At 44.5% G+C, this 27473-nt stretch overlaps 1 protein-coding gene across 3 annotated transcripts; it reads right to left on the bottom strand.

Annotated features, from left to right (window-relative positions):
- Positions 1-252: 252 nt before the first annotated feature.
- On the bottom strand, positions 253-20658 carry LOC106608990 (ATP-sensitive inward rectifier potassium channel 10-like). 3 transcript variants are annotated; one of them, XM_014207305.2, is made up of 6 exons: positions 20087-20658; positions 15676-16047; positions 15218-15429; positions 14733-14864; positions 14376-14553; positions 253-2259 (listed from the first exon to the last, which is right to left on the bottom strand). In XM_014207305.2, exons 2-6 carry the CDS (start codon positions 16037-16039, stop codon positions 1847-1849), a joined length of 1299 nt encoding a protein of 432 aa, XP_014062780.1. In that variant the 5' UTR covers positions 16040-16047; positions 20087-20658; the 3' UTR covers positions 253-1846. The 3 variants fall into 3 exon arrangements, with proteins under 3 accessions (XP_014062780.1, XP_045577747.1, XP_045577746.1); XM_045721790.1 differs by having other exon boundaries at positions 254-2259; positions 15676-16254; XM_045721791.1 differs by lacking the exon at positions 20087-20658 and having other exon boundaries at positions 15676-16176.
- Positions 20659-27473: the final 6815 nt, after the last annotated feature.

The following is a 27473-nucleotide window of genomic DNA, read 5'->3' as shown; positions in this document are numbered from 1 at the left end:
AGTCCAATCCCTGTACCTTCTGCACAATATCAGTCTGTCCCTGATGTTTTTCATGGAGAGAAGGGGCTTCTTTGCTGCCCTTCTTGACACAAGGCCATCCTCCAAAAGTCTTCGCCTCACTGTGTGTGCAGATGCACTCACACCTGCCTGCTGCCATTCCTGAGCAAGCTCTGTACTGGTGGTGCCCCGATCCCGCAGCTGAATCAACATTAGGAGACGGTTCTGGCGCTTGCTGGACTTTCTTGGGCGCCCTGAAGCCTTCTTCACAACAATTGAACTGCTCTCCTTGAAGTTCTTGATGATCCGATAAATGGTTGATTTAGGTGCAATCTTATTGGCAGCAATATCCTTGCCTGTGACGCACTTTTTGTGCAAAGCAATGATGACGGCACGTGTTTCCTTGCAACTAACCATGGTTGACAGATGAAGAACAATGATTCCAAGAAACACCCTCCTTTTGAACCTTCCAGTCTGTTGTTCGAACTCAATCAGCATGACAGAGTGATCTCCAACCTTGTCCTCGTCAACACTCACACCTATGTTAACGAGAGAATCACTGACATGATGTCAGCTGGTCCTTTTGTGGCAGGACTGAAATGCAGTGGAAATGTTTTTGTTGGTATTCAGTTCATTTGCATGGCAAGGAGGGACTTTGCAATTAACTGCAGTTCATCTGATCACTCTTCATAACATTCTGGAGTATATGCAAATTGCCATCATACAAACTGAGGCGGCAGACTTTGTGAAAATGAATATTTGTGTCATTCTCAACTTTTGGCCACGACTGTACTGTAAAAATTACATTGGCATATCAAAAGGCATAGTTAAGTGGCATGTTTTAGAATGGCCACGGAAGTGTTCAGGTTTTGAAGTGCAGTATGAATAAGAAGTACATACACATTCAGAATTGCACTCACATTGACTCATATAAATATGTTTGCACACACGCACACAGACACACGCAGCGCATGAAATTAGGAAGTTAGTCCCATTACTCTCCATTGTGTAAAGTACAATTTTCCACCAAGTTAAAGTGCTTTTAGTATTGTTAACATACATCTTCAATGCATATATTCCAGTGAAAAGAAAACATAAAAGAACAAACTCTAAACATCAGGGTTGGTGTCAATTCCATTTCAATGCCAGTACACTGAAATTACAATTATTTTCAATGCTTTTCAAGAAGGACCATTTTGATTTGGAATTTGGTTTACTTTTTTGACTGGAATTGAAACGTAATTTACCCCAGCCCTGCTAAACATATATTCAGAAGAATGAGTACTGCCATTGTTCGCATCGATAGGGACAAATACACATACATACAATATGATATATTCAGTCAAAATCCTTAAAGAAAAATAGTTTGTTTTCCAGTGCTTCCACTCCCATCTCCTGCGGACAGAGTACCTTTTTGTGTAAAAAACAGAAACAGTACCATGATTCTGTGATTATGTCCAAGTAAACCATGTTATGTTCACATAAACCAGTCAACCTTTATAGTTACAAGTACTTTCATAAAGAAAATACAGACATATGAAGTTTAAAAAGCCCCCTTAGTCCCTCTTTGATTACAGTACAGTAAACCCAGATGGGATGTACAGTATGTTGTCCCTTTCCAGGTTATCGCTTGTGGAATCCTTATCAACCACAAGGGGTGATACATTCCCATCAAATCCAAAACACAAGCGCATGTGTGTAAGTGTGTGTTTTGTGTTCACGTTTCCCAACAGGGGAGCAGCTCATCTCTATTGCATTCAATAATGTTTTCTCACTTGATAATTGTTTAATCTCCATACATATAATTTCTCCTTGCTCTCTCATTGCATCCTACTCGTGCTCTCTCTCTCTAGACATTGCTGATACGGACACTGAGAAGACTATCTCTCCCCCTGCCCCTCCCCCTCTCCTCCCCTCTATAGCTCTCCTCCAGTTTGATCTTCTCCGGGTCTGCCCCTTCCTCCGCGCCCCCTCTGCTGCTGCCTTGGTAACGGGAAGAGCGCATGGCTGGGCTTGGGGGCGAGGCCTGTTTGAAGAGGGGGGTGGTCTTTGTTTTGGCCACCTTGTCGAAGAAGGCGAAGTCGGCCACATACTTCCCCGAGGGGGACAGGGAGACCACGGGGGGGAACTCATACCCCCACAGGATCTCGTCAGGCAGGTAGGAGGTGCGCACCTGGCAGGTGGCGGAGGTGGGCTCTACCGTGGCACTCATGATCACCAGCAGCTCAAAGTCTGCCAGATCCGGATCCGTCCATCCCCCTCCTACGACAGAGAGAATGAAAGAAAGATACAAACTCTTTAGCACTAAATATGCATAAGCCAGAATGGTCTGTAACAATAAAAGGCTAAATGTTATCTTAACTTACCATCTGATTTCTCTGCTGAATCCAGATCACAAAATATATGGACTAAATGGCGTGGGACTTCCTTGCGTAAAACCAAAGCTAAAGTGCACCATGGCGACTGAGATATAAACACAGTCCATTGAGAGAAGTTAGTGTGTGGCCTCTTACCATACACATACTCTCTATCTACAAGCCTGCTCCAAAACATAAAACCCACACAGCTACTCACAAAAACACACACTTACTATAAACACAAATGACTAAACTCATAAAGAACATCAAGCACACAAACACTAAAGATACACGCCACATTCAAGCACACTGTTCAAGCAGTTGTTCCTGAAATCCGATCACACATTCATACCAAGACCCATAAAGAAAACATATACATAAGGATACCATTAACATGCGCGTCACCTTTCACTAACACACAACCACCATTACACAAACAAGACATATACACTCCCAACAAGCACACACCTGGGTCAACAGCCCACACTCAGAGATGTTCCGTCATCTGTGAAAACAGCCCTTATCCTAACCTGAACCCAGTACTGCTCTCACTGAGGCAAAAACAGTGTTTCGTAACACACACACATGCCCATGCACAAACGCACAAGCACACACACATGTACGCATGCACCAGTGGAGGCTGCTGAGGGGAGGACGGCTTATAATAATGGCTGGAACGGCGTGAATGGAATGGCATCAAACACATGGAAACCATGTATTTGATACTATTCCACTCCAGCCATTACCACAAGCCCATCCTCCCCAATTAAGGTGGCACCAACCTGCTGTGGCAAGCACACACACACATACAGCACACAATGCATGGTATGTGGTAGACAGTCTAGTTAGTCAGAGGGGCTATTTCTTCAGAACCTGCCCCAGTTCCTACGCCGGCAGGGTAAGGGCCAACACCATAACACCACTCTCTCAAACGGCTAACTCCGCCCTCTCTTGGCACAGGCCGAGGAGGGCCTGAGAAGTGAAACAAATTACCCCAGCTCGGAGCCGTTTCACTAGAGAAGTAGACAAAACTTGAGAAGCTGCTGACGGTGTTTGCAAGATGCCGAACAAAAGGCAATTCCCCCAAACAAACAAAAAACAACTCTCTTAGAATGAGTGCACAACTGGTAGTTGCTTATACAGTCGCTTAACAAACTATAGTTTTGGCAAGTCGGTTAGGACATTTACTTTGTGCATAAGAAAAGTCATTTTTCCAACAATTGTATACAGACAGATTAATTCACTGTATCACAATTCCAGTAGTCAGAAGTTTACATACACTAAGATGACTGTGCCTTTAAACAGCTTGGAAAATTCCAGAAAATTATGTTGTGGCTTTAGAAGCTTCTGATAGGCTAATTGACATCAGTTGAGTCAATTGGAGGTGTACCTGTGGATGTATTTCAAGGCCTATCTTCAAACTCAGTGCCTCTTTGCTTGACATCATGGGAAAATCAAAAGAAATCAGCCAAGATCTCAGAAAAAAATTGTAGACCTCTACAAGTCTGGTTCATCCTTGGGAGCAATTTCCAAACGCCTGAAGGTAACACGTCCATCTGTACAAACAATAGTATGCAAGTATAAACACCATAGGACCACACAGCCCTCATACTGCTCAGGAAGAAGACGCGTTCTGTCTCCTAGAGATTAACGTACTTTGGTGCGAAAAGTGCATATCAATCCCAGAACAACAGCAAAGGACCTTGTGAAGATGCTGGAGGAAACGGGTACAGAAATATCTATATCCACAGTAAAATGAGTCCTATATCGACATAACCTGAAAGGCCGCTCAGCAAGGAAGAAGCCACTGCTCCAAAACCGCCATAAAAAGCCAGACTACGGTTTTAAACTGCACATGGGGACAAAGATCATATTTTTTGCAGAAATGTCCTCTGGTATAATGAAACAAAAATAGAACTGTTTGGCCATAATGACCATCATTATGTTTGTAGGAAAAAGGGGGAGGCTTGCAAGCTGAAGAACACCATCCCAACCGTGAAGCACGGGGGTGGCAGCATCATGTTGTGGGGGTGCTTTGCTGCAGGAGGGTCTGATGCACTTCACAAACTAGATGGCATCATGAGGAAGGACAATTATGTGGAATCCACTGGGAATGTGATGCTGAAATAAATCATTCTCTCTACTATTATTCTGACATTTCACATTCTTAAAATAAAGTGGTGATCCTAACTGACCTAAGACAGGGAATTTTTAATAGGATTAAATGTCAGGAATTGTGAGAAACTGAGTTTAAATGTATTTGGCTACGGTGTATGTAAACTTCTGACTTCAACTGTATGTCAGTCAGATGGCTAGCTACCGGCAAAGGCTCTGGCTAAAATTACTTAGCTAGCTAGAAGGATGAAGTAAGAGGCTAACTTTAAACAGAGCCTGCCTCAGCAGGAGAAATAAATTGGTTACTAAGTTCTCATAATTACTTTGCATTACAAAGTAGACTACTGAGTGATGTGGTGCTCAGTGGTGAGGCTGAGGCAGGCTGCAATGCAAGCAACAGGAAGCAGAGGAGACAGAGAGGAAGCAGAGGAGACTGAGAGGGAGCGAGAGCAAGCAAGCAGAGAAAGAGGTTAGTACAGTTCCCAAACTTGGGGTCGGTGCCCAATGTGGGGTCCCCTGAGATAATCTGTACTAATCTTATCAGTTAGAAACAAGTTAGAAACAAAAAAAAGGATGTTGCGTTTCAATATGAACATCTCCACATGGCCTATCTTCCCTATAGGTCTACATTAAAATGCAAACAATACAGTTATAAAAATGTTGTACATTTTAGTTTATATCGGTTGTTGTTCGTATTATCCATTACCCACTTGTTTTACCACTACATCACTGATATTAATTCAGAATCTTAAGTAATATTCTAATAATTCATGTGAACGTAATAATACGATCATCTGTGTGCTCCATTGATGTCTGTTTGTGCGGAGCTTGATTAGTAATGCCTAGGAAAACAAATGTCAATGCTATGTAATTTGAGAAAAGAGACATCTACGTAAAGAGTTGATGATTTTATGCAATTCATCATTACAACTGACTGAACAGTCGCTGAATCATTTCTCATATTTCCCCTCTTACAGGAGTATAACATTCCAATTGTATAGATAATAAGCTATGTGTGTGACGATCGTCGAAGGTATGATTCCCAATCAGAGACAACGATAGACAGTTGCCTCTGATTGGAAACCATACTCAGCCAAAACAAAGAAATACAACACATAGAATGCCCACCCCACACCCTGACCTAACAAAATAGAGAAAAAAAACGTCTCTCTCAGGTCAGGGCGTGACAGTACCCCCCCCCCAAAGGTGCGGACTCCCGGCCGCAAACCTGAACCTATAGGGGAGGGTCTGGATGGCCATCTACCCATGGTGGCGGCTCCGGTTTGGGGCATAGCCCCCGCTCCGCCCACTGATCCCTCCGCTTTTGTGCCACCGAACTGTAGATCATCGCCGGAGGCTCTGTACTGTAGATCATCGCCGGAGGCTCTGTGCTGCAGGCCGCCGCCGGAGGCTCTGTGCTGCAGGCCGCCGCCGGAGGCTCTGTGCTGCAGGCCGCCGCCGGAGGCTCTGGGCTGCAGGCCGCCGCCGGAGGCTCTGGGCTGCAGGCCGCCGCCGGAGGCTCTGGGCTGCAGACGGCCGCCGGAGGCTCTTGGCTTTAGACGGCCGCCGGAGACTCTGGGCTGCAGTCGGCCGCCGGAGACTCTGGGCTGCAGACGGCCGCCGGAGACTCTGGGCTGAAGACGGCCGCCGGAGACTCTGGGCTGCAGACGGCCGCTGGAGACTCTGGGCTGCAGACGGCCGCCGGAGACTCTGGAGACTGTCGCTGAAGGTTCCGGACTGCGGACCGTCGCTGAAGGTTCGGGACTGCGGACCCTCGCTGAAGGTTCCGGACTGCGGACCGTCTCAGGAGTTTCCGGACTGCGGACTGTCTCAGGAGTTTCCGGACTGTGGGCCGTCTCAGGAGGTTCCGGACTGGGGACCGTCGCTGCAGGCTCCACGCCATGGATCATCGCTACAGGCTCCTCACCATGGATCACCACTGGAGGCTTTGTGCCATGGATCGTCACTGGAGGCTTTGTGCCATGGATCGTCACTGGAGGCTTTGTGCCATGGATCGTCACTGGAGGCTTTGTGCCATGGATCGTCACTGGAGGCTTTGTGCCATGGATCGTCACTGGAGGCTTTGTGCCATGGATCGTCACTGGAGGCTTTGTGCCATGGATCGTCACTGGAGGCTTTGTGCCATGGATCGTCACTGGAGGCTTTGTGCCATGGATCGTCACTGGAGGCTTTGTGCCATGGATCGTCACTGGAGGCTTTGTGCCATGGATCGTCACTGGAGGCTTTGTGCCATGGATCGTCACTGGAGGCTTTGTGCCATGGACCGTCACTGGAGGCTCCGTGCCATGGATCATCACTGGAGGCTCCGTGCCATGGATCGTCCCTACAGGCTTCTTGCCATGGATCATCCCTACAGGCTTCTTGCCATGGATCCTCACTACAGGCTCCGGGCCATGGATCATCACTGGAGGCTTCTTACGTGGAGCCTGGAACAGGTCTCACTGGACTGGGGAACGTCACTGGAACGTTACTGGAGGCTCCGGACTGGGGGACGTCGCCGGAAGCTCTGGACTGGGAAGGCGCACTGGAGGCCTGATGTGTGGGGCTGGCACAGGTGGCGCCAGACTGGTGACACGCACCTCAGGGCAAGTGCGAGGAGCAGGCACAGGGCGTACCAGACTGGAGAGACTCACTGGAGGCCGGGTGCGTGGAGCAGGCACAGGGTATACTGGGCCGTGGAGGCGCACTAGAGGTCTCGAGCGTAGAGCTGGCACAACCCTTCCTGGCTGAATGCTAACTCTAGCCCTGCAAATGCGGGGCGCTGGCACAGAGCGCACCGGGCTGTGAATGCGCACTGGCGACACCGTGCACATCACCGCATAACACGGTGCTTGCTCAGTCACTTGCTCCCCACGGTATGCACGGGGAGTTGGCTCAGGTCACCACCCTGACTCTGCCAATCTCCCCGTGTGCCCCCCCCAAAAAATGGGGGCTGCCTCTCGTGCTTCCGTCGTTGCCGTGCTAGTTCCTCGTCTCATCGCCGCTCTGCTCTCGCTGCCTCCACCTGGTCCCATGGGAGGCGATGCCATCCAACCTGGATCTCCTCCCACGTCCAGGATCCCTTTCCATCCAGGATGTCTTCCCAGGTCCATTGCTCCGAACCACGCTGCTTGGTCTTTTGTGGTGGGCTCTTCTGTGACGATCGTTGAAGGGAGGAGACCAAGGTGCAGCGTGGTAAGTGCTCATGTTCAGTATTTATTATAACTCAGAACACTAAATCAAAATAATAAACAACAGAAAACGAACGTCACGTTCTGCAGGCTTAATGAGCTATACAAAAACAAGATCCCACACTGAAGGAGGGAAAAAGGGCTGCCTAAGTATGATTCCCAATCAGAGACAACGATAGACAGCTGTCTCTGATTGGAAACCATACTCAGCCAAAACAAAGAATACAACACATAGAATGCCCACCCCACACCCTGACCTAACAAAATAGAGAAATAAAAAGTCTCTCTCAGGTCAGGGTGTGACAATGTGTTTGTACAGTCGTGGCCAAATGTTTTGAGAATGACAAAAACATTAGTTTCCACAAAGTTTTCTGCTTCAGTGTCTTTAGATATTTTTGTAAAATATTTCTATGCAATACTGAAGTATAATTACAAGCATTTCATAAGTGTCAAAGGCTTTTATTGACAATTACATCAAGTTGATGCAAAGAATCAATATTTCCAGTGTTGACCCTTCTTTTTCAAGACCTCTGCAATCTGCCCTGGCATGCTGTCAATTAACTTCTGGGCCACATCCTGACTGATGGCAGCCCATTCTTGCATAATCAATGCTTGAAGTTTGTCAGAATTTGTGGGGTTTTGTTTGTCCACCCACCTCGTGAGGATTGAGCACAAGATCTCAATGGGATTAAGGTCTGGGGAGTTTCTGGCCATGGACCCAAAATATCAATGTTTTGTTCCCCGAGCCACTTAGTTATCACCAAACTGTTCCTGGATGGTTGGGAGAAGTTGCTCTCAGAGGATGTGTTAGTACCGTTCTTTATTCATGGCTGTGTTAGGCAAAATTGTGAGTGAGCCCACTCCCTTGGCTGAGAAGCAACCCCACACATGAATGGTCTCAGGATGCTTTACTGTTGGCATGACACAGGACTGATGGTAGCGCTCACCTTGTCTTCTCCGGACAAGCTTTTTTCCGGATGCCCCAACAATCGGAAAGGGGATTCATCAGAGAAACTGACTTTACCCCAGTCCTCAGCAGTCCAATCCCTGTACCTTCTGCAGAATATCAGTCTGTCCCTGATGTTTTTCATGGAGAGAAGGGCTTCTTTGCTGCCCTTCTTGACACCAGGCCATCCTCCAAAAGTCTTCGCCTTACTGTGCGTGCAGATGTACTCACACTTGCCTGCTGCCATTCCTGAGCAAGCTCTGTACTGGTGGTGCCCCGATCCCGCAGCTGAATTACCATTATGAGACGGTTCTGGCGCTTGCTGGACTTTCTTGGGCGCCCTGAAACCTTCTTCACAACAATTGAACCGCTCTCCTTGAAGTTCTTGATGATGCGATAAATGGTTGATTTAGGTGCAATCTTACTGGCAGCAATATCCTTGACTGTGAAGCCCTTTTTATGCAACGCAATGATGACAGCACGTGTTTCCTTGCAGGTAACCATGGTTGACAGAGGAAGAACAATGATTCCAAGCACCACCCTTCTTTTGAAGCTTCCAGTCTGTTATTAGAACTCAGCCAGCAGGACAGAGTGATCTCCAGCCTTGTCCTCGTCAACACTCACACCTGTGTTAACAAGAGAATCACTGACATGATGTTAGCTGGTCCTTTTTTTGCAGGGCTGAAATGCAGTGGAAATGTTTTTTGGGATTCAGTTCATTTGCATGGCAAAGGGGGACTTTGCAATTAATTGCAATTCTTCTGATCACTCTTCATAACATTCTCAAGTATATGCAAATTGCCATCATACAAACTGAGTCAGCAGACTTTGTGAAAATGTATATTTGTGTCATTCTCAAAACTTTTGTCTACGACTGTAGATTGACTGAGGTGAATGAACCTACAGCAGCCAAGGTGATAATGGCTGGAGTCATTTTTGCTTGTTTTTGTTGTTCTCCATGTAGCATTTTAGCATTTCTTTATTGTGTAGAAATGCAGGAAATTAGCTTTTCCAAAAAAATTAAACCTTCCCCCCCCTTCGAGACCACACTATAACTCAAACACTGGTTAACCCTGGTTATGGCCCTGCCTCCTACCCCTCCAAACTCCTAGACAATGGGGAGCTGGAAGAACGCCTCACCTCACAACCCCCTTTTTCAGACAATGATGACGACCCAACCTCAAATCAAATTTTATTTGTCACATGCGCCGAATACAACAGGTTGTAACGGTCTGGGCGTAGTGGGTGCGGAGTCAGGCGCAGGAGACAGAAAGTTCAATGTAGCGTTTTATTACGCACAAAAGTATTTCGCCCCCCAAAATGCCGGGCGCACCAAAATACAAACGGCCAAAATATACTATCCACCACACAGAACACAGTGGAAGGATCATCAAGCCCGCACAAAGAACAGGCGGGCCTACTGGCTTAAATAGTCCAACTAACAAGCCTAAATGAAAACAGGTGAAACTAATTATACAAAACAAACAAAGGGAAAAAGGGATCGGTGGCAGCTAGTAGGCCAGTGACGACGACCGCCGAGCGCCACCCGAACAGGGAGAGGAGTCACCCTCGGTAGGAGTCGTGACAGCCAACGAAAGCAAAACATTAGATTATGTCAGCAGAGTACCAAGCCAGAAATAATCAGACACCCATTTTTCAAGCTAGCATATAATGTCACAAAAACCCAGAAGACAGCTAAATGCAGCACTAACCTTTGATGATCTTCATCAGATGACACACCTAGGACATTATGTTATACAATACATGCATGTTTTGTTCAATCAAGTTCATATTTATATCAAAAAACAGCTTTTTACATTAGCATGTGACGTTCAGAACTAGCATACCCCCGCAAACTTCCGGGGAATTTGCTAACAATTTACAAAATTACTCACGATAAACGTTCACAAAAAGCATAACAATTATTTTAAGAATTATAGATACAGAACTCCTCTATGCACTCGATATGTCCGATTTTAAAATAGCTTTTGGTGAAAGCACATTTTGCAATATTCTAAGTACATAGCCCAGCCATCACGGGCTAGCTATTTAGACACCCGGCAAGTTTAGCCTTCACCAAAATCAGATTTACTATTATAAAAGTTTGATTACCTTTTGTTGTCTTCGTCAGAATGCACTCCCAGGACTGCTACTTCAATAACAAATGTTGGTTTGGTCCAAAATAATCCATCGTTATATCCGAATAGCGGCGTTTTGTTCGTGCGTCCCAGACACTATCCGAAATGGTAAATCAGGGTCGTGCGCATGGCGCAATTCATGACAAAAAAAATTCTAAATATTCAATTTCCGTACTTCGAAGCATGTCAACCGCTGTTTAAAATCAATTTTTATGCAATTTATCTCGTAAAAAAGCGATAATATTCCGACCGGGAATCTCCTTTTCGGCAAACAGAGGAAAAATCACAAAGACGGGGGGCGGCCAGGGCACGCGCCTAAGCCCACAGTCCCTTGATCGGCCACTTGAGAAAGGCGATAATGTGTTTCAGCCTGGGGCTGGGATGACGACATTCTGTTTTTTCCCGGGCTCTGAGCGCCCATGGAAGACGTAGGAAGTGTCACGTTAGAGCAGAGATCCTTTGTAAAAGATAGAGATGGCAAAGAAGTTCAAGAAATGGTCAGACAGTTCACTTCCTGTAAAGGAATCTCTCAGGTTCTGACCTGCCATTTGAGTTCTGTTATACTCACAGACACCATTCAAACAGTTTTAGAAACTTTGGAGTGTTTTCTATCCAAAGCCAATAATTATATGCATATTCTAGTTACTGGGCAGGAGTAGTAACCAGATTAAATCGGGTACGTTTTTTATCCAGCCATGAAAATACTGCCCCCTAGCCATAACAGGTTAAGGCCTCTAGAAGTGCAAGTAATATAAAACAACAAATATTCATTAATATGCTGTAATGTGTAAACACTTTACCTAGCAGCCAACCTGCTTGCACTAATTCCTTGTAATTACAGTAAAATATTGTGAAATTCAAACCCCTCCCCTCAATGAATTTAATTCATCCATTTATTCATTAAATTTGTCCGATTTACTTTTTTACAGTATAATACAGTACATTTTACGATTTTGTACTGTGTGCGTCATTACACAGTACTTGCTTTGATTCAGTATATTACAGTAGGTCTACTGAAATATTAAATAGAGAATTTTACTTGTCACCGAGCTGCCTGACAATTACTGTCAAATTCATGGTAGCTACTTTCCAGTCCCTAGAGTTCCAGATATATCTACAGAAATGCATCATGGGGAGTTGCGAGCAGAGCTACTGTGAGAGGAGGCCGTAGTAGAAACTAGATCCATAGATACTGCAGGGGAAATGACTGTAGTATTATGTACTATTAGTATTATGATACTTCTAATAGTAGTATTATGCATGCTACTTTTATATAGTATTAAGATTTGTTCAGATATTACTTACATGTTCAAGGTACACAGTGTGAAGCCAAAGCAAAAAGGAGTGTTATCTGGGGTCAGGCATCATTAAAAAGCCTTATTAAGTGTACAGTAATACAATACCATATAATCTGAGCACAGTCAATTTAACAGGAGGAGTCTGGCGGCTCAACTAGACAGAAATTCATAATAGACAGGAGAGAGAGAGAGAAAGAGAACTGCTTCGTTGAGTAGAGAAGGATAGGGTGCACAGGAAGAGAGATGTGGAGAGATAAGCATACATACATACCACACAGTGCTGCAGATAAAACAGATAGAGAGGAGTGAGTCAGTATCAGAGAGGAGTGGAGAGATAGGAGTGAGAGTCACTATCAGAGTGGAGAGGTAGAGCAGTGAAGGAGTGGAGAGATAGGAGTGAGAGTCAGTATCAGAGAGGAGTGGAGGGGCAGCAAAGGAGTGGAAAGATAGAGGTAGGGCAGTGAAGTAGTAGAGAGCTAGAATCAAAGGAGCGAAGCAATAGGGCAACGAAGGAATTGAGAGATACGCTCTTAGAAAAAGGGTTCCAAAAGGGTTCTTCAGGTGTCCCCATAGAATAACCCATTTTGGTTCCAGGTAGAACCAAAACTCCTCTGAGGAAAGGGTTCTACCTGGAACCAAACCTAGTTCTTCAAAGGGTTATCTATCCTATGGGGACAGCCAAAGAACCCTTTTAGGTTCTAAATAGCACCTTTTTTCTAAGGGTATAGTTCAGTGAAGGAGTGGAGAGGTAGAGAGAAGTGAGGAGTGAGAGTCAGTTTCAGAGAGGAGGGGATAGGTAGAGTAGCGCAGGAGTGTAGAGGTATATCACTGATCAGTGTGGGTCAGTAATAGCCCTGTGGTGATGAGAGGTGTGGTGGAGAGATAGAGCAGCGTAGTAGTGGAGAGGCAGAGCGGCGTAGTAGTGGAGAGGCAGAGCAGTGCAGTAGTGGAGAGGCAGAGCAGCGCAGTAGTGGAGCGGCAGCGCAGCGCAGTAGTGGAGCGGCAGAGCAGCGCAGTAGTGGAGTGGAAGAGCAGCGCAGTAGTGGAGTGGCAGCGCAGTAGTGGAGAGGCAGAGCAGTGTAGAGGTAGATCAGCAATCAGAGTGGGTCGGTAATAACCCAGTGGTTAGTGGTGATGAGAGGCCTGTCCTCCTGTAACAGGATCCCCCACCCCTCACTGTATTGGACTGTACCCCATTGTCTTCTAATGAGACACCCTGGCACCCACTTACACACACATTCCACAAACACACACACACACACACACACACAGAGAGAGAGCCCTCTCCCGGTGCAGTCCCTCAAAACACACACATAGTATGTAAGAATACACACATAAACATTCAGTACACATATACACACATACAGAATGTATGCACACACACACACACACACACACACACACACACACACACACACACACACACACACACACACACACACACACACACACACACACACACACACACACACACACACACACACACACACACACACACAAAAACATGCTCCCCCATCCATCTACTGCCATGTCCCCTCTCTCCATCACAACACTAATCTCTAACCTCCTAAATTCACCCTTCTCTTTCGCTCCACACGGATTTGTTTCAGTTCCCACACTCCAATGGACCCTGTCCTCCTATTGAGGATCAAGACATGTGAGACGTAAACGATAGCAACAACTTCACCTACTTTACACAGACTGTACAGTACTGTAGTTCACTAAACCAAAAACCACTGCTACCACAGCACCTTGGGAACAAGAACACTACACTGTACCTGTAACTACACTCTACCTGCCTACTATATTACTCCCGTGTAAAGACATGGCTTTAAGGACACTTGACATAAAATGGGACCTATAGAACAAGAATACACAAGTCCAATAACTCTTCAGGTTTCAGGAAAGGTTACTCGTCGTACATGCTCTAAGAAAACATAATGGGAGCCTTTTCCTGCAGTCAATGACCAAAAGCACACTCTTTGGCCTTGTGTGTGGAATGTTATTCATCTTTTTCATCATTAATCAAGATTTTTATATATTTTTTTAAAACGTCTAAAATCCTGTGTTTCTATGTCAGACTGTTAAGTTATAGTTCAGTCTTCTGTAATGTATATAAAGTGTAATATTGGGATGCAAACTCAAAATGTAATACATTTCAACTCTATATCTGACATGGTACAGGTGTCTTCTTTTTTTTAAGCCCATAACCATGTGTCTGAGGTGTATACTTTTGTTTCAAAGTAGATTTGTTTAAGACTACTAAGAAACACTCTGTGTGACCCTGATTTAGCCCACTGCAGTAAAGGTTTCAACGTTATTGAGACTCGTACCCTTGGCGGCCCAGGCTCTGAGTGGGCTGCTGTCGTCAATGATGTGGTAGAAGGTGAGTGGGAGGATGAGGAAGGGGCTGTCACTGGACATGTCCACCTGGAAGGGAACATTCCTCTGGTCCAGTCGCACTGTATCCCCCTCCTTGGTCTGAGATGTCTGGAGCAACTTCCCTGTTACCTGGGAGCCAAAATTGAGTCATATTAAATTGTAAGGCGGTACATGAGTGAGAATCCTGAAGAAGCTTAACATGACGACAACAACCTATATCTACCATGGTGATCCATTTTTTCATGAAATATTTTTTCTGTTTGTAATACTCAAACTCAATCACTAACACACACACACACTGTCTATACCGAGCAGCCCAGTAACAGGCTCTTGCGCATGTTGGCCACTCGGATCATGAGGCAGGGTCGGCCCTCGTGATTGGACACCACGGCGTGCTGGCTGAACTTCACTGTCTCGCCTCTCTTCTTGGGCCGCGCCACCTGAGGAAGATGGGGGAAGAGTGTGTCAGAGCCACACAATGTAGCATGGTGAACTACACTACCCACAATGCTATCTGTAACATATCCTGTTGCACCCCATTTTGCCCTCAGAACAGCCTCAATTCGTTGGGGTATGGACTACAAGGTGTCGAAAGCGTTCGACAGGGATGCCGGCCCATGTTGACTCCAATGCTTCCCACAGTTGTGTCAAGTTGGCTGGATGTCCTTTGGATGGTGGACCATTCTTGATGCACACAAGAAACTGTTGAGTGTAGTGTGGTGCTAGGCTTTATTAATGAATGGGATGGTAATAGTAACCATCATATTGATATGCCCAGGACACGGTGAGGTACCTTGGCGAGGAAGGTTCCTGTGATGAAGATCTCCAGAACCATGGTAATGACAAGCTGGAGGATGAGGAGGATGATGGCGGCAGGACATTCCTCTGTGATGCAACGGAAGCCGTAGCCAATGGTGGTCTGGGACTCCAGCGAGAAGAGGAACGCCCCCGTTAGGGTCTGCACCTGCATCACACACGGGGTGTGGTTGGACGGCGGGTCAAACTCTGGGAAGAGGGAGAGCAGAGATACAGGGAGAGAGGCAAGGTTCTGAGCAGATAGTTTGATATACAAGGTGGTTGAAGAACAAACTGTTGATATGACACGAGAAAGGGCTAAACTAAGGAAGGCACATTCTTACACCTCTCTCGTTCCCCCTCTTTTTGACTTATGTTCTCTATCTCCTTCTCTCTCTTTCTCCGCCCCTGCTCTTTCCACCCTCTGCTCCCCCTTTCCCCTCCCTCCATCCTCACCTAGCAGGTCTCCATGCACCAGCGCCACCAGGTACCACAGAACCCCGAACAGGAACCAGGTCCCGGCGAAGGTGGCCGAGAACAGGAAGAGCTTGTAGCGCCACTGCATGTCCAGGAAGGTCGTCCAGATGTCACGCAGGTACAGCGCCCCGCGCCCGCTCACATGCTCGATGCGCACGTTGCTGTGCCCGTCCTTGGAGAGAACACGCCGTCTCCGTCGGAGCGCACAGACCGCTGTCGCTGCTTCCCCTGCCGCCACCCCCACCGCCCCCAGCAGCGGCTTCAGAACCTCCGTCTGAGTCATTGAGTGACACACCTTGTCGGGGGAGGAGCCACGTGAGGACGGGGGAGTGGCCGAGGTCATGGCAGCAGCTTTATGCGAGGAGAGGGAAAGGGTTGAGGGGGAGATTGAGTGGATAAATGGGAGGGAAAGGAAAGTGAGGGAGAGGGGTGAGGAGGGAGAGGGGTGAAGAGGGAGAGGTGGGTCAGAAAGACGAAGAGATAAAGTTTATGAAAAACAAGTTGAAAAGATGGGGTTTGTGAGAAAGGAGAGAATAGGAAAGGAATAGAGGAGAAAAGCTGATAAGGGAATGAATGAAAGAGATGACAGGAGTGGAACATTTTGGGGGGTAGAGGAAGACATTGAGAGAGGGAGAGAGAAAGAGAGGGAGATTATAAATGTGACACACAATAACAAAATTTCAAGTGGACAGAGGCAGGCCTGTTGCTGTCCAAGGTGGTCCATTTAAAACTCTCTCTTACTCGTTCTCTTCATCCTTCTCTTTTCAGATGGAGCAGCAGCTCCCCTTTCAAAGTAAAATCCCCCTTTCAGAGTGCAGTTGCAGCTGTCTTTTCACGTTAAAAAAACCCTCTATAATGCTAAGGGACTCCTGTGTCTGCAGCACATCAGGCTGGCTGGATCGAGAGGAACAGAAACAAGGCTTACTTATTCCCCATCCAAAAACTGGAATAGAAAAGCAGCATGTAGTATCAAATCAAATCAAATCAAATTGTATTTGTCACATGCGCCGAATACAACAGGACTAGACCTTACAGTGAAATGCTTACTTACAAACCCTAACCAACAATGCAGTTAAAAAATATATATACCTAAAAAAAAAGAAGAATAAGAAATAAAAGTAACAAATAAAGACAAAGAAATATCTATGAATGAGAGATGATGGATCAACCATTTACAAATGTGCTTTAATCCCTGACATGGTCTACATCTCTTTCATTATCCCTTCATCCATAACGATGAAAATAAAATCATTTAATCGTCTTACTGCTTTACACTTTTAGTGGTTGTGGACTTTCATAAGACCTCAAACTATTACCCTAACATGAGCCTATAATAATTGATGACTTTGATGATTAGACCCTCACTACCGCAGTGGTCTACTACCATGTGCAGCTCAAATGGGACATTCATCAGGTCCCATCAGGTGTGTCACTTATTGAGCTTATTTTCACCTCCCATTAAATGTGTTTCTGTGTCAGAGAATGAATTACGTGGTGTGGTTTGTGGAGGCAGGATAGACAGAGAATATAGCTTGTGTGTTATCAGGGCTAGTAAGAGGCATGTTTTTCTCCTTGTGGATATGGATACTTGTTGTTTGTGTGTGACTTTGGCCCGAGCATCCTTCAGGATGTCCTGCTGTATCCTCTCTCTCTCTCTCTCTCTCTCTCTCTCTCTCTCTCTCTCTCTCTCTCTCTCTCTCTCTCTCTCTATCCTTCTTTCTTTTGCTCTCACACTCTCGCCCTCTTTCTTGGCTAAACGGTCCTTTTGTCTCTTCCTGCATCTGCTTTCCGGATCCAATAAAAAATAACCAACCATAGCAAAGCCAGAGAACTAGGCAGTCGGATACACACTCTCCTTTCTGACCTTTCTCTCTGTGTGTCCCCACTCGCTTACTCTATTCCTGCCTCTCTCTTCCCTCCCTCCCTTCCTCTCTCTCTGGTGCTGGAGCTCACACTGTGAGTATGAATAGGGATCTGTGTAAATTTCTGTGCTCAGAATACTAAGATGGGGAGTGAGGAGGCACTTGTGACTTGTGATAGGCTAAGTGCATTCACAGCTGACCTCTGAACCTTATTGAGGCCATACAGTAAACACACTCACATGTACGGGGACATACACAACACGGTCATCTCAATGGGCTATACTAATGTTAACTTTTCCCGAAACAATGTTTGTGACACTTTATCATTGTCATAGACCAAACTGTTACAATTATTTCCGCTCACTTCAGTATTCCTTTTAACACTTCTGTGTCTTCCTCTCGACTATAATCTCTCTTCCTCCATTTCTCCCTCTCTCCATCTCCCTCTCACTCTGTCCTGTGTGCACAAGAATCCTTTGTTTAGAGAGTAGATGAAAGGGACAAAAGCCACCATTGAAAAATACGACTGAGTGAGTGAGAGAGAGGGAGTGTGTGTGTGACTGTGTGTGACTGTGTGATCATATGTGAGTATATGTTGGAGAGTGTGAGGGGGCAACAAAAGGGAAAGAGAGGATTGAGAGAGAGCGAGAGAGAGAGAGAGAGCGAGAATCCGAGAGAAAGATATGTGGAGAGAGGGATAGAATCCATGTGAGAGAGAGGTGTATTAAAACAGATTGGTGACAAAAAGATGCTCATTAGTATTCCTGAGTGTTGCACTTCAGCACACTCCTTCCTTCCCCTGTGTGTTCACCCTACCAAAATCCCCAAACAACCTCTACACAACACTCCAACGACCTCCGAGCAACCCATGCAAACACTACAGCAACAGCCCCGCAAAAAAAATGGAAAGGACAGTGCAAACAGGACGACAACTTCTCAACCAAAATAAAACTTGGCCAGAAGTGGAGATCGTTTAGTGTCGCACTATGCACCAGCCGGTTTGATGAGGATAAGTTTGAGAGTCTTATGTACCCTACACAGGCTTTCAACGACCACTCAATATGACACCTGAACAACTCTGAAGATTGTTTTTTTGTCGGGGGGGGGGGGGGTCATTTTTCCCCCCGCGCTGCTGACAACTATTTATGTCTGCTCGTACAGGAGTAATAAAGGCCCAGTACATTAATATTGTGAAAAAAAAGCCGTTTTTATTCTGATTTATCAGCACCCCTACTTCCATGTACATGAACTGTATAAGGTGTAAAAATCCCCACACAGCCTCTCCAAACACTGCAACAAGTAATCCATACAAATTCTAAAACAACTTCTTAGCCAAACTATTTGTGTTTCAAGTACCCACAGTATCCATGGTGATCTTCCTCAATGTGTCCCGGGTCAGGTTGTCTTCCTACAGGTGTGATTTAGAACACTCATCATCGCTAATACAGTATCTACAGTATAATATATTGTCTACACTAAAATACAGTATCTAAAACTTTTCTTTTCCACTTTAGACATGAGGCTGTAGTAATGCTGCTACTGTATTTAACAGAAACTCCAGAAACAGCTGGGCCTCCAGCAAAGTGACGATTCATTCCTAAACAGATTCAACCAAGTCGCCAGAAATGATTAATAAACACCTGTAGGATCCATTCAAATCAAATACTTTCTCTAAATACATAGTTTTATTGATTGACTGTGTAGTCAATGCTGTAAAGGTGACTAGAAAATGGACAGACTTATTATTAAGGGGTGACGGAGAGAAGGAAGAAAAATGATTCCAGCATCCAAATGGTCATTTTAGATGCATGCAGGTGTTCACAAACTGCAGCCCCTTTTATAAATGCCACAGACACAGTGGGCTACTGCAAAAACACTCACCTGTAGCCTACATAGTACAGATGTAGGATCTTAATTTGATCACTCTTTTGATTGCTGAGAATTTTCCTGCACAGCAGGAAATGCAAACTTGTAGTGTATTCAAGGTTTAAAAAAGCTTCTCCATTTTTTGATTTGCCCTAACCAAAAAGTATCAACCTCTACAAAAAATTCCCATTAATTATAATCCACATAATAATTCACGTTTACTGTTCCGGCAGGAATTTTTCCTTCTGTAACAAACTGGCTCAAATTAAGATTCTACATCTGTAGCACTGATATGCTCATCCTGTTATCTCTGTGTGGATGCACCTGTGTTCTCTCTGCTTATGTTCTCTTTGCAATACCAAGCCAAAGTAGCATTCAAATTGTGTATTTCTTTATTCTATGGTTATTTCTCATGAAGAGGGTGGAACATGCATACAAACATTTTTTTTACTTAATAACTCTTCATCAAGTGAGTGCTGGCCTTTATATATAGGTCATATATCTACCTATCCCTGCTGTCGCTCATGCGAGAAGTCACCACATCCTGTTGCTCTGTCGCTATCATAACAACTTGGAGATGCATTAAGTTATGTGAATGATGATCTAGTAGTAAAAACAAATTGAATTTAGGCCTATTGATTAATGTGCTGGTCATCACTCACCTTTTGTTGCAATTGTTGAATGCAATTTTGAGACTTGGAAAAAGTAGTTTGTATCGCCCAAAAACCATGAAAAGAAATTGATGTAGCGGAATGAGCAAGTTGACTATTTGCCTTTTTGGTTGATCAGAGCGACCTCATGCATTGAAGCAATGCGCACTTGTTGACAGTTCTCTCACACGGATGTTCACAAGACCCAACTTTCATTGTCTACAGATTTCGATCCTGATTATAGTTCTACATATTTCCATTGTAATTCTAATAGGCCTAACAACATTACAGTTATTACAAAAAGTTCAAATCAACCACGTTTCAGTAGCTAAGACCGAATTTAGGCTACCAAACACAAATCAATGGTTGCTCTGAAGCTGAAGTGTCAGTCGGTACCAGTTCCGATTGAATGTTACAGAGTTATCATGTAATAAAATAGTTTCAATGTCCCCGTTGAATGTAAAGCTGTGATGGTTCTCGGGTTCATGTAGAAGTTGGAGTGTCTCTCTTCTCTGACATTTTCTCTTGTCTCTCTTTATAAATGAAAAAGTAGCCTATTCAGTCACTCAACTGGACTCAGGACATTTTAATTCATTAATTCAACTCTCCTCCCAGTTTCTCCTCCCACCCTATCTCTCTCTCTCTCTCCTTCCCTGACTGTACACTGTAAATGGGTCCCTTGTTGAGGGTTCCTCGACTGTTCAGCCTTTGTCAACTTTCTCATGTAAATTTCTGATGGTTAAGATACAAGCCTGGAAGTTATTTCACTATTAGAAAGCATGTAGGTAGTTACAAATCAGAAGTAACAAAATACACTTTATTGTGGCCTTGGCTCCTCGCAATTTTGCATCGGCAAAGTTGGTCAATGGTTTGACTGAAAAATGTTGGCTTCGCTCTGTGAGGCCATGTCATGTCCGCCTGCAAGGAGAGAAACGCTAGCCTACACATGCTCCTACTGCAAGGACATCATAGCAAATAAGACAACTGGACACTTATGCCTACCCAGAACAGTGAAACATCTATTACACGTTCATATTGATCTCCTCTCTTATAGAATCCTGCTTCTTAGAAAAATGAAAGGACAACCTTTGAAGTTTGTTTTGGCGAGAGCTGAATTTACCGCGTGCCCCAGCTGAGCGTCCCTGGCTGGACCTTTTTCACATGCGCATCAATCTCATGGATCCACCCACCTGCCAACAAGTATTGTTCCATCCTGTAGTCTACATCCCGCTGAGTGTGGGGTTCCCTCGTCCGGGCACGGGGGCCCCTAAAGAGTGTGCTTGTGTGTACAGTTGAAGTCGGAAGATTACATACACTTAGATTGTAGTCATTAAAACTCATTTTTCAACCACTCCACAAATTTCTTGTTAACAAACAATAGTTTTGGCATGTCAGTTAGGACATCTACTTTGTGCATGACACAATTCATTTTTCCAACAATTGTTTACGGACAGATTATTTCACTTATAATTCACTGTATCACAATTCCAGTGGGTCAGAAGTTTACATACACTAAGTTGACTGTCCCTTTAAACAGCTTGGAAAATGCCAGAAAATTATGTCATAGCTTTCGAAGCTTCTGATAGGCTAATTGACATAATTTGAGTCAATTGGAGGTGTGCCTGTGGATGTAAGCATTTGAGAATGGAACAAGGAATGATGATTACAACCTGTAGGCCTATCAGGGTGTCAGAGTCACACTGCCAATACCTGTGTTTCTGTTCTATTTCTTGTTTCTGCGTCTTTTACAATCAATAAAACTGAGTAGTCTCAGTTGTCTAAGTAACAGTCCTCTAAGGAATGAATGAGATGACGTCACTCAGTTCGTCCAGGCTCTCCTGTAGCTGTTCAGCTGTCTCTCTGATCGTCTGGATGAACTTCATGGTCTCTGACTTGACCTCAGCCTTTGGTTCTTCACATGCAGGGTTCAGCTCAGTGGTGGAGTCTGTGTCCATCCCTTCTAACATACTGGTATCACCCGGCTGTTCATTCGCCTTCGCCTGTCGGATGTTGTGATCTCTTTGGCATCCATGGCGATGAGGAAGATATCAACAGATACAAAAAAAGCTGAAAATATTCCTGTTGCCACCTCTGCCACACAAACTGTACTGGAAGTTTGGGCTACCACATTGCCAATGGTGGCCACCCAGAGAAATCAGAAGAGCTCTGGTATGCACCCCAGGCCCCTCCCAAACCCGCCCCAGCATTTACCCCAGCATTTGCATTGAAATTGTCATTTCCTATGTTAAGAGCCACTTGCCCTCAGTGTCTCCAAACCCTCAGTGATGTCTTATAGAGATGTCACCACAGAGTTCATCTTCTCCTGGAACTCCTTGATGATGTTCTTGATGGCTAGGCAGTCGGTAGACTGATTGACCATGTTGGTGATGTTTGATACTCCGGCTGTGGCTCCACCAGCGACAGCCACCCCAATACCTACCCCAGTGACGATCAGGGAGGCGCCCAGAGTGAAGGGAGCCAGGATGAGCCCCACTATAGAGGTGATTCCTCCAGCTGCCCCAATAACACATCCCGTCAGACTGCCTATGGTGGTGCCTTTGTGCATACTCTCCAAGCCATCTGCCAGAGTTCTCAGCTTGTACAAGGTGATCTGGAGTTCCTCCACAGTTCTCACTCAATAGAAAATTTGTTTAGACAGATCATATGATTGAATGAATGAATTTATGGATGAATGGATTAATTAATTAATTAACAAACAAATTATATGAATTGATCATATGATCTTGTATAACAAACCTTTTTTGTGAGGAAACTGATAATGAAGGGTTTTGCCATGATGTCACCAGCTGAAGGCCTAATGGTCGGGTTTTGTTGGAAGATGTCACAGGAGGTCGCGGAGTTCAGATGAGAAGCTCTCTGGGAGAGATGGGTAAGAACCTTCCAATATTTGGGGGATGAGCTTGATTGTGCATGTTGCAGCAAACTGTCAAGAAAGACTGGTTAATATTACACCGCATTTTGCATTATCAAGAGGCAAATATGGAGATAGAGGTGTTACTTACTGCACACTGAAGCATGTTTAGGATTTTCTCAGGTGAAGAACAAACATGATTATTATTTTTGGCGGTGGTTGATAGATGTATTGTTGTGTCATTATAAAATAATGTTCTCTCTCTCCTTAGTAAGCTATTTTTTAGAATGCTTAGATTTGATTAGATTCGAATTTTAAGTCACATGTACAGGGTTTCAGGTTTATTATACGGTACAGTGAAAATGTTCAACTTAGAGCTCCAACAATGCAGCTCAAAGTGAAATAAAACAGTAAAAGTAATAAAGAACATAAATAAATACACAAAATATATATATACACATATTAACACTGTAAAAATTGTAAATGTCCTGCATATGAGGTTGAAGAAAGGAGTAAAATAATGAGAGAGACCGGGGGAGAGGGAGGTATAGAGAGGAGGGAGAAAGCAGAGGATCAGAGAGAGAGAGAGAGAGAGAACCAACCAAGAATTCACAAAATGGGACAAACTGTGACGCTCGTCGTAAGGAGTAGACCAAAGTGCAGCGTGTTGAGTGCTCATGATAGATATTTATTTTTTAACTCAGAACACTATACAAAAACAATAAACAAAAAAAACACGAACGTCACGTTCTGCAGGCAAAAACAAGATCCCACAACTGAAATTGGAAGAAAAAAATAACTACTTAAGTATGATCTCCAATTAGAGACAACGAGGACCAGCTGCCTCTAATTGGAGATCATCCCAAACAAACCAACATTGAAATACAAAAACTAGAACCTAACAAAGAAATAGAAAACATAGAATAAACATAGAAATACAAAATCTAGAATGCCCACTCAAATCACACCCTGGCCTAACCAAAATAGAGAAAATAAACGGCAATCTAAGGTCAGGGCGTGACACAAACTCGAAATTGAGACTCTGCATGCAGAATTCTGCAAAAATATCCTCCATGTACAACGTAGAACACTAAATAATGCGTGCAGAGCAGAATTAGACTGATACCCGCTATTTATCAAAATCCAGAAAAGAGCCGTTAAATTCTACAACCACCTAAAAGGAAGCGATTCCCAAACCTTCCATAACAAAGCCATCCCCTACACAGAGATGAACCTGGAGAAGTGTCCCCTAAGCAAGATGGTCCTGGGGCTCTTTTCACAAACACAAACACACCCCACAGAGCCCCAGGACAGCAACACAATTAGACCCAACCAAATCATGAGAAAACAAAAAGATAAATACTTGACACATTGGAAATAATTAACAGAAAACTGAGCAAACTAGAATGCTATCTGTCCCTAAACAGAGAGTACACAGTGGCAGAATACTTGACCAAAGTGACTGACCCAAACTTAAGGAAAGCTTTGACTATGTACGGACTCAGTGAGCATAGCCTTGCTATTGTGAAAGGCCGCCGTAGGCAGACCTGGCTCTCAAGAGAAGACAGGCTATGTGCACACTGCCCACAAAATGAGGTGGAAACTGAGCTGCACTTCCTAACCTCCTGCCAAATGTATGACCATATTAGAGACACATATTTCCATCAGATTACACAGATCCACAAATAATTACAAAACAAACCCAATTTTGATAAACTCCCATATCTACTGGGTGAAATATTCCAATGTGCCATCACAGCAGCAAGATTTGTGACCTGTTGCCACAAGAAAAGGTCAACCAGTGAAGAACAAACACCATTGTAAATACAACCCATATTTATGCTTATTTATTTTCCCTTTTGTACTTTAACCATTTGCACATCGTTACAACACTGTATATATACTGTACATAATATGACATTTGTAGTGTCTATTCTTTTGGAACTTTTGATGAATTTTTGTTTATTTCTGTAATGCTTAGGCGTAGTGGAGGAGGAATCAGACGCAGGAAGCAGCGATACGGGTGAGGGCTTTTTAATGTGCGACACAGCAAAACACCTGCCACCCCAAATAGTGAACTCAGTGCACACAAAAATCAAAGTGCCCCAAACACAGGGGACAAAACACAGTGAGCGACAACCCACGCACTAGCGCTAAATACAATACAGCGCATAACAAAGCAACTAACAGATAAACAATCCCGCACAAAGAGCAGGCTGACCAGCTAGCTAATATAGCCCCGCTAATCAACCCCACTAAGGACAGGTGCAAACAATAACAGAAAGGGGGAAACAAAAAGGAATCAGTGGCAGCTAGGAGGCCGGTGACGACGACCGCCGAGCGCCACCTGAGCAGGAGGGGGCGCCACCTTCGGTGGGAGTCATGACAATTTCACTTTTGTATATTATCTACATATGTTTCCCATGCCAATACATCTCATTGAATTTCATTGAATTGAATCGAGAGAAAGAGAGAGGAGAGGGGGTAGTGGAAGAGGGTGAAGGAGAGAGAGAGAGACAGAGGGAGGGAGAGAGGGATGCAGAAGGAGAGAGCAGGGAAGAAGGAAGGTGAGAGGGAGGGAGAGAGAGAGCGGAGAGAGAGGCATGAGGAGAAGATGAGGGTGAAAAAGAGAGAGAAACAGGGGGAGGAGAGGAGGGGGAAGAAGTGATTGGGCAGGTCAGACCACTTGTAGGCTTGGTGCTGGTCCATCGGAAGGATTGTTTCCTCCTTTTCTTGCTTTGTTGAAAATGTTCCCTGGCGATGCATTCGGTTTGTTTTTCCGTCACATGGCTCCCCCTCTCTCTCGCTCTCTCTCTCTCTCTCTCTCTCTCTCCACTTTCTTCCATCTCTACTTCTTGACACCTCTTTCTGTGTTGTTGGTTTAAAGGTTCAATGGAAAAGCCCCCTGTGGTTCTCACCCACCCATTCAAACCCACACACAAAAACACAAGCACGCACGCACACACACACACACAAACACACAAACACACACAGACACTCTCGCTCTCTTTCTTTCAATTAAATTCAAAGGGCTTTATTGGCATGGGAAACATAGCAAGTGAAATACATAATCAACAAAAGTGAAATAAACACCAAAAAAATTACAGTAAACATTACACGCAAAAGTTCCAAAAGAATAAAGACATTTCAAATGTCATTCTCTCACTCTCTCTCAATTCAGTTCAATTCAAAGGGCTTTATTGGCATGGGCAACAAATGTTTACATATGTTTTCTCTTTCTTTCCCTCTCTCATCCATGTCTCCTTTCTTCTTTCATTGGCTGCACTACTCACTTGAATATGGAGTGAAAAGAGAAAGGAGTAGTAGCCTGGAGAGTCCTTAATGACCTTGTCAGTGGGGATTTTAGCATGTAAATCTTGGTGGGGCAAACTCCTCCAAAAGGTTTTAGATACATACCAGCAAAGCCACTACACAACACAACACTAAACAATACATTAGCTGCACTATAACGGTGACAAACGGTGACCACAAACTGTTAGGGCCTACATAAAGCTGCCCCAACCGCAGAGCTTTCTTTTCGCAATCCATAATTTCGATGAAGACATTAATGAGCGAGCTAGGTCTGACGTAGTCAATACAACTATTTGTTCAGCACTTTTTAAATGTACAGCCACAGAGTTCAGAACATGGGCCATTGTTACAGTATTCTCCCTGTACACCAAGTCAGAACCGAAGGAAAAATACAGGGGTATATAAGCAGACAATGAAAGCTTTTACAATATTCAATGATTACATTTCTCTAAAACAGCCTATAGGCTACATGTGCACCACCAAGTCAGAACAGTAGGCTAAGTTATGAGGGGGGAAGGGACCACATTATTAGGGTGAGGCACATTGGCTACTAACAGCTTACTACACAACATACACTTTATTTTAAGAATGTGAAATGTCAGAATAATAGTAGAGAGAATTATTTATTTCAGTTTTAATTTCTTTCATCACATTCCCAATGGGTCAGAAGTTTACATACACTCAATTAGTATTTGGTAGCATTGCCTTTAAATTATTTAACTTGGGTCAAACATTTTGGGTAGCCTTCCACAAGCTTCCTACAATACGTTGTGTGAATTTTGGTCCATTCCTCGTGACAGAGCTGGTGTAACTGAGTCAGGTTTGTAGGCCTCCTTGGTCGTACACGCTTTTTCAGTTCTGCCCACAAATTTTCTGTAGGATTGATGCCGCCTATTTTGTGAAGCGCACCAGTCCCTCCTGCAGCAAAGCACCCCCACAACATGAGGCTGCCACCCCCGTGCTTCACGGTTGGGATGGTGTTCTTCGGCTTGCAAGCATTCCCCTTTTTCCTCCAAACATAACGATAGTCATTATGGCCAAACAGTTCTATTTTTGTTTCATCAGACCAGAGGACATTTCTCCAAAAAGTGCAGTTGCACACCGTAGTCTGTCTTTTTTATGGCAGTTTTGGAGCAGTGGCTTCTTCCTTGCTGAGTGGCCTTTCAGGTTATGTCGATATAGGACTCGTTTTACTGTGGATTTAGATACTTTTGT

Source organism: Salmo salar, chromosome ssa07, assembly GCF_905237065.1.
Source record: "Salmo salar chromosome ssa07, Ssal_v3.1, whole genome shotgun sequence".
In the NCBI taxonomy this organism is placed as follows: domain Eukaryota; kingdom Metazoa; phylum Chordata; class Actinopteri; order Salmoniformes; family Salmonidae; genus Salmo; species Salmo salar.
Note: the sequence above shows the minus strand (reverse complement) of the source record. Positions and strands in the feature narration are given on the sequence as shown.

What these genes read in the sequence shown, in the direction of transcription:
- LOC106608990 (XM_014207305.2), bottom strand. Translation starts at nt 16,039, where the DNA reads ATGACCTCGGCCACTCCCCCGTCCTCACGTGGCTCCTCCCCCGACAAG. An exon ending in GCCTGTTACTGGGCTGCTCG is followed by an intron (nt 14,554 to 14,732) that starts GTATAGACAGTG and finishes TTTGGCTCCCAG; the next exon opens with GTAACAGGGAAGTTGCTCCA. An exon ending in CAGAGCCTGGGCCGCCAAGG is followed by an intron (nt 2,260 to 14,375) that starts GTACGAGTCTCA and finishes TCTCTGTCGTAG; the next exon opens with GAGGGGGATGGACGGATCCG.